The 8,155-nt window shown below is 45.5% G+C and overlaps 1 protein-coding gene across 2 annotated transcripts in view; it reads right to left on the bottom strand.

Moving 5' to 3' along the window:
- The window catches only part of Mertk (MER proto-oncogene, tyrosine kinase), a 102,442-nt gene that overhangs the window by 36,300 nt on the left and 57,987 nt on the right, over window positions 1–8,155 (bottom strand). For both annotated transcript variants that reach the window (XM_005400610.2, XM_013522752.1), the window contains exon 8: window positions 5,925–6,076. In XM_005400610.2, coding sequence (XP_005400667.2) covers window positions 5,925–6,076 — 152 coding nt within the window. The remainder of the gene's footprint in view (window positions 1–5,924; window positions 6,077–8,155) is intronic.

An 8,155-nucleotide genomic window follows, 5' to 3' on the forward strand; every position in this document is an offset into this window, starting at 1 on the left:
ATGTCCATGACCTCTAGCTAGGGTTAGCCCGTTAATGGGATCATTGCCCTTAAAACCTAATCAATTCTCCAGACTTAATTCATTCAAATTAACAATCAGGATTAACTGGCACAGTACCAGTACCAGTACCAGTACCAGTACCAGTTTTCAGTGTAGCTGCAAAAATCTACCAGAATGGGGCCAGGGATATAGCTCAGTGGCACAAGTGCCTGCCTGGCAAGCGCAAGGTCATGAGTTCGATTCCCAGTACCAAAAAAAAATTTAAAAATCTACCAGAAGTCCACTTCCAAGAAAGTTCTCATATTGCACACACACAAAACCTCCAGTCTTACTGCAATTATAAGAAATTTCAAAATATTCAATTCTGCTACTTTGCATAAAGAAGAAGTAGCTTTAGGAAGAGTTTTCTAAAAATGGAAATAAAAGGGCCATTTTGAGGGATGAACTTGCGTCCTAAGCCACGCCCTCCAAGGCAAGGGGAGTTCTGGAGAGTGACGATGCCGAGATCACTGTGAGTTTCTCTTTGGCACGGGCATGGGGCCCCTCTCGAGGTCTCCTCGGTGCTCTTTCTTGCCTCTAGTTATAGATGATGAATTTAGCTGTGTCAGCATGTTCCCAAAGGAACGTGAGCCAGTAGGTCTTTTGTTGTCACAAGACCACCATGATGCACAAAGTGGAGAGTGAGTACAATGCAAGTGACTTTCTCACTGGGATGGTTTGGCATCTGCAAGGAGGTAAGTGACGGGAAAGGTCACAGCCCTAACTGTGGCAGTACTGTTCTCAGCGCAGAGGGGACCTGTCTGAACAAAGGGCAGTGAGCACAGTGAGGGTTCATGGCATTTAGCGCACTGCCTCTCTGGCCACAGTGATTCCCACAGTTTCCATCCCTACTGCCCTTTGCCTGCTTCCATTCAAGACGTCCTCTCTGGAAAAGGGGCTTTCACCCACGCCGGGAGAAGTGGGAAGGGTGACCTGCGGCTCTTGTAACACACTGGTTTGTTCTGAGAGCACTCATGTGTCTATTGGGAACTGCTCTTCTTTTGCCAACAGGGAAGACAAATTCTACTGAATCGAAGCATCATGACTGCACCTTTATGTATCTGCACTGAGCACTGTGAATCAAAAGCCTTTCCCCAGGAGACTCAGTATGCCCAGCACAGAGACCTGGGGGCAGGCTGCAGGAAAGAGAAGCTGCTCTGGTGGCCGTGGTCTCGATGTCTGTGAAACAGAGGTGCTACTGCGACAGACAACACAGTCGTCACTCACAAGAGGCAGCACAACACGGACTTTTTCTCTTGTTTTAAATTTTTCATTTTTGAGGCAGGGAAGGGGAAGGGCAAGTAAAAAGAATTAAGATGTGTCGTGTACATGTACCAACTCCCCAAGATGAATATAACATTTCTGTGCTGCAAATAAAAGTACAAATTCCTTAAAAATAAAATACAATTATTATTTTTTAAGACAAGCTCTTGCCAAATCACTAAATTGCTCACGCTGGGTTTGGACTTGCAATCTTCCTGTCTCAGCCTCTCTGAATGTTAGGCTCACAGGCATGTGCCATCATGCCCAGATGGGCCACGAAATTTTGATTCGAAGCTGTCCAAAGTAGCAGATTATTTAAACGTTTATTTACCCATGTTGCATTCCTTAAATGTAAAAATGGGTTAAATTGTTATCTAGGTGGATTGTCTATAACAAATATGGCAGCACCTTTGTTGATAAACAGCTCACATACCACAAGCAGAGTCACCCCAAACCCCTTTGGAACCAGGGCTACAATCTTTGATCCAGCCCATTCCAGATGAGTGTTAATTGGTTTAAAATTATCCCAGCTCAGGAGGCTGAGGCTGAAAGACTATAGAGTTCAGTGCCAGCCTGGGAGGAGACCCTATTTCAACCTCCCCGTCTAGCAAGATATCTGATTACTACTGTTCAACATTCAACTTATTTCTTTATAGTACTAGGATTTTTAAAAATTAATGAAGTTTATTGGTACATATTAGGCATACATAATGATCAGTTCATCATAGGGAATTTGTACCTGTATATGACACATCTTGATTCTTTTTTTTTCCTATTCCCCTCCCCTCTCTCCAACCCCTCTTCCCCTCCTTATTTACAAAAGCTTTGCTTCCATTTTTCCTTTTCTCTCTTTTTTTCTTATCCTTTCCCCCTCTCCCCCTCCCCCCACCTAGTTCCCCTTCCCATTTGAACATTTTCTTCTTATTTCACAATATCTATTATACATTTTGATCCTTATTTATGCTTTCGATTTCTCATACCGGAGAAGCAATGCAGCATTTACACACGTGTGTCCAATTTATTTCACTTAAGAGTATCATCTCAAGGTGCATCCATTTACCTAGAACTATCTCAACGTTATCTTTCTTCATGGCTATGCAGTACTCCATTATGTAAAAAAATAACCCATCTTCTTTACCCATTCATCAGTTGATGGGCAATCACAATTTGGACCTCTGAGCCCTGTTTCTTTTTCTCTACTCCCATCACCTACTGTTCTACTACTTGCTTCCTGATGGAAAGGAAAGGAAAAAGGACAAACCCTATCCAATAAGCATGGGATGATATAAACTTGAAAATAGTCGGATATCTTTGTTCTCCAGGGCTGTTGGCTGTCTCCAGGGCACCTGGAGTGGATCTGCACCAAAGCAGCAGCTGCAACTGCTGCAGTTCTAGCTTCAGCTCCAAAATGTTTCCCTTAACTAAAAACATACTAAGCCAGCTCCAAGTCTGAAGCATTCAGCAAACAATCGCAAGGCAGAGCCACCAGAAACACACGTCTGATCTCCGTGACAAATGCGGTAATGACATATTGGCTAGTGCAGTCGCTTTGGCTACTGCTGTGCGCTCATACACAGCAGCATGAACTGGAGTTGGAACAGAATGGAACTGTCCCCTCCTGACAGTCACCTCGAATGGAGACATCGATAATCATGCCAGCGGCTGTGATAATGCACTGTTTCAAACCAACTCGTAACCGATGCGAAAGCTAAAACCCAGCGTACCCATTAGGCTATGGCATACTGAAGAAATAAAGTACGTCTGAAACTCTCCGGGAAGGCAGTATGATTGGAAGAGAGCTTGGACATCAGTAAGGGGTGTAGCTCGCCAGCCTTTCATCCAGGGCCGCTCTCTTGCCAAGAGGCTGAGTTACTTCTGCGGGAAGCCCCCTGTCCATGGCATGAAGATGCTCAAACTGGGACCGATCGGCAGGGTTAAACTGGTCAGGAATAGGACCACACAGCAGAAGTGTGCTTTCCCTGACGACAGTAAAGAAGAGAAACCCTGGTATCTGCCTTCCATGGAAGTTCCACGTCGGACTCAGCACTAACTCAATTCTCCTCCTTTCCCAGAAGGGAAGGAGACCTTCCTTTTTTTCTTTTTCATTTTCACTTTTATGAGTACATGTTCCAGGACATAATGATCACATTCCCTGTGGGGAGTTGGCACATGTGCAAAACGCATCTTAGTTTTTTTGTTCCTCTCCTTCCCTTCCATCTCTTGGTTCCCTTCCCCACTGCAAAGATCTGTCTCCGTTTCCTGTTATCTGTCTTTAATTTTGCTCTTTACTTATATTTTGGGCTTCTCATACAAGAGAAACCACGTGACATTTAAGCTGTGCATCTGATTTATGTCACTCAACATCATGTTCTCAAGGTACATCGCTTGTCCCACAAACGACTCGGGTTTATCCAGAAGGGGCCCTTTCTGGAAGCTGTCTACCCAACCACAGCAAGGCGTCATCACTCAGTGGCCTCCCCTGCTTCTGCCTCGAGTCTGGACTGAGGCTCCTAGCACCGTAGTGATCTTTAGACTTCACATGTCCCTCTGGGTCTGGCTGGTACCTAGAAAGGCAGTCCCATTTTCAGAGATCCCCTTTACCTTATGTTTGCTATTGTCAAATATAATTAGCACTCACCTTGGAGAAAACTGAATTAAAACTTGAATCCAAGCCTTAGATGATAAGAATTGTCTGACACATGGTTGTACCGCATCCCCACCACTTCCACTCATATGTGCTACTATAAACCATGTGAAATTAGGACAGACATTCTCAGTGAGCAAGAAAACCTTCCTGGACAGTGGCAGGAGCCAGGTGCTAAGTTCCCTGGTCAGTCTTTGTAGACTAGGTGGGTCAACATGCTTGTGCAGAAATAAGGCAGATTTGAAGGTTACTTACAGTAATAAACTCAATTATTTACTCATAAAAGAAGACTAACATAAGCCAGCTTTGAAATACTTAAGTCTCAAGTTGTACTTCCAGGGTCAGACCTTTCACCGGCTCCCTCAGCATCCACCGGGCTCTCTCTGCCTCAGCCCACCTTTCACAGACATGCAATTTAGGCTCCCACCTCCCCAATCCAGCTTCACCTCATACCAAGCTCTCGTGAAAGGATCCATGTGCCAGGCCTTTGAGTGAGTCATGATTCCTTTAAAGCTGTCGTACTGCACCTTCTCATAGGTTATCTTTGCCCACCCCAAGATCCTGCATCTTTGCCTGTCCAAATTACACCCAGCTGTGATGGTTAATTGTGTGACAACTTGACGAGTCACAGGGGTGCCCAGTTATTTGACTAAATATTACTTCTGGATATGTCTAGGAGGATGCTTCCAGATCCGAGCAGGATTTGAGTCAGGGGGCAAGGTAAACCAGATGGCCCTCCCCAGTGTGAGGTCACCATCCAATCCACTGAAGACCTGAACAGAACAAAGGGCTGAGGAAAGAGGAATTTTCCCCTTTTCTGCTGCCTGAATGCTTGAGTTGAGACATTGGTCTCCTGTCCTTTGCACTGAGTTCTATCCTTTGGCCACCCCGCTTTTCAGGCCTTCAGACTTGGACTGAATTACACCACTGACTTCCCTGGGGCTCTTGCTTGCAGAAAGCAGATGGTAAACCTTCTCAACTTCTGCAACTATGAGCCAATTCTTTATAATAAATCTCTATATAAATACATACTGTGCTGGCTGTGTTTCTCTGGAGACTTCCAACTAATACACAAGCCCAGATCAAGTACCACCTTTGCTGGAACAGAGATTTCCTTTGGGACAGGCCCCCAGGGTCTTTGTATAGCCTTATTGAAGGTACCAAGCTCAAGATCTAACCATCCCCTTACACTGAGCCATTCTGGGCCTGGTCATGAAGGCGAGGCGGTAGGTCAGGGAGGCCTGAGGACCCTCAGATGCACAACCCACCACCTGGGCCCATCACACTGCCCCGGGGACTCCTGCTACCTGGCTGGCGCTCTGCTGTGTGCTGTGTCGAGTGACCAGCTGCCTTCCCTGGCCTGTCTAACCTTGACCCCTATGCAGATGTGCCAGGCTGCCATCTTACTCCCTTAGTGCTTTACTGTGAAGTCTGTTTACCCCTCACCATTCTCCATGAGGCCAAGGATCTTCCCCAGCAACCTTTTTCAAGAAAGAATCTTTAGAAATTTCCAAGTGACTATGAACTGCCAGACTGCTAATCTCTGGAGCTCCCTGACCTCATGCTATGATTTCCTAGGTGGCCCACACTACTTCCTTGTAAGCCTAAGTTCCCTGAAAAGGAAGAAGAGTCAGATGATGACAGGAGAGGCATTCCGTATCTATCTATTCAGTACCTAAATGAGGGAGTGAGGAAGGTCCCCCCCAGGAATCCTTATAACTTTCTTTTTTTTTTTGTTTTTTTTCCAGTACCAGGAATTGAACTCACGACCTTGCGCTTGCCAGGCAGATGCTGTGCCACTGAGCTAAATCCCCAGCCCAAGAATCCTTATAACTTTCCAACTATCCAGTCACCTTAATTTTTCACAGTATTCTTTATGTCCCATGGAAAGGTGCCTTGCCTGGCTCAGTCCATAGCAGGAGACAAATCAACAAGCCACAAGGAGATGACTACGCACACGCTGACGGTTCAGACTTACAGAGGTCCTGTCACTCTGCCACACGTGAGCTATCCGGTAGCCCATCAGCTCCCCATCCTGCCGCTTAATTGGAGGCTGCACCCATCTGATGTCCACCTTATTAGCAGATTCGTTCAGAAACACAGTGATGTTTAAAGGTGCTGTTGATGGAGCTGCAAATGAAAAAGAATAAAAAGATGAAGAAGCATATAGAAAAAGCACATAAGACCAATTCTCTTCTTGGTTTCCAGTGTTTGATTTTCTAATGTTCTATGAAAAGCACAGAATGAAACTGAGAAGACCAGACTCTATTGTCTTTTATTTAAGGACCATCATGATAGCACATGAGTTTTAACAAACACTAAGTCCTTTAGGCCATGGAAGCCTCAAGAGACTTTCTTTTTTGAGACACAGTTTCACTATGCTGTTCAGGCTGGCCTTGAGCTCATTTTGTAGCCCAGGCTGGTCTTGAACTTGCATTGATCCTCTTGCCTCAGCCTCCCGAGTGCTGGGATTACTGGTGTGTGCCACCATCAGCAAGAGACGTCTTAAATTGAAAATGTTACAAGCACCCAAGATAGGGAAGGAGGTGAGTGGCACAGTTACTTTTGGTATAGTACCACCTTTTCCATCTCTGCTGACTCCATGAGCAGTACCATAAAGATAAAGTCAACATCCACTTAGGAAATGTCATACAGCCAAAGCTGGGCCTATGAAACCCATCACACACATTCAGATCTGTTGGAGAATGTGTGGATTGACACGGCCAACTCAACAGGTCTTTCTGTCTGCCTCCCGCTAAAAATCCCTCTACAATGACATTAAGGAATTTTTAAAAATACAAACTCATGAGGCAAAAATAAGAGTCAAGAATAGAAGACAGGGGATTTAGCTCAGCGGCATAGCACCTGCCTGGCAAGCGCAAGGTCCTGAGTTCGGTTCCAGGTAACGGAAAAAAAAAAAGAATAGAAGACAATTTCCAACACATATGTGAAAGCTCAAGAAGAGATGAAGAAGTAATTAATTCAGCAAAACCATTCTCCCCAAAGAACCACGGAGAAGCTCAGATGCTGGGGGCTGGGTACACAGGAGCCAAAACTAGGAAGGCCGTCTGCAAGTCTGATTATGAGGCAGTCACTCCTCGAGGGCCCTCTACCCGCTTCCCAAACACCAGGCAAGGACTCCCTCAGATATCCACAGGACACAGGCAGGAGTTGTTCTGAGTTGAAAAGCAGCTGGTCTTGGAGCACCAGTAGAATGGAGGCATGGTGAAGGGCCAGACCGAAAAGTGGGGAGATGAGTGAAAATTTGCGATCTGAATGTGGAGGATTCCACCTCATCCTCGTACCAGCACCAGGTTCCTAGAATATCAGCAGCCATGCTCATCTTCCCAGGGAAGGAGACAACAGACTTCTCTACTTGGGGAAGACGAGCGGGCTATGGAGAAGAAAACCAGCTATCCGAAACAAACCCCTAGGTCGCTGCCCAATCACCAGCCAGCAAAGCCTATAAGCCCCACCCATATTCATAAAGTGCCAATCAAATTGCAGGACTTCAGTCCTCAGCGGGAGCAGGCGGCAGAGGCCTGGGGAAAACTCATTCATCAATGCCAGGGACCAAACACAGGACACAGGGCTTGGAGCGGACAGAGCCAGGGTGAGGAACTGGAGAAGACTAAGAAGCAAACGAAGGCAATAAATAATACACCCAAAGATAGGAAAAGGAAACCTGATGACTGTGAACCAGAAAAAAATAGTAGGGAAAAAGAAAGAATAAAAGCACAGAGAAAAAAAGGCCGCTTTGAGAAAAGAAAATGAGAAAGCATTTGAAGAAGCCCAACAACTGCTTAATATTAATATTTGGGGGGAAAAACACAAGCTGAGCATTTTCAAAGGGAAAATGTGTAAGGAAAAGTCTCAGGACCAAAAGACTTGGATTTCCCGACAGGGCGACTGAAAGCATGTGCTGGTGACCAGAACAGATTCTACATCATTCCACAGCACCAGCACCAAAGAGAAAAGACACTTTAAAGAGGCGAATAAAAGGGCCGGGGATTTAGCTCAGCGGCACAGTGCCTGCCTGGCAAGCGTTAGATCGTGAGTTCGACTCTTGGTACCAAAAAAAAAAAAAAAAGCAAATAAAAACAGTTCACGTAGAAGACTGAAGTATCAGAGTTAGACATAGCAACTCCTAAAGCTAAAAAGCAATGTAAAAATGCATTGATTGATGGATCGATTGATTGCAGTACTGGG

Source organism: Chinchilla lanigera, unplaced genomic scaffold, assembly GCF_000276665.1.
Source record: "Chinchilla lanigera isolate Chin_1 unplaced genomic scaffold, ChiLan1.0 scaffold00069, whole genome shotgun sequence".
NCBI lineage: Eukaryota > Metazoa > Chordata > Mammalia > Rodentia > Chinchillidae > Chinchilla > Chinchilla lanigera.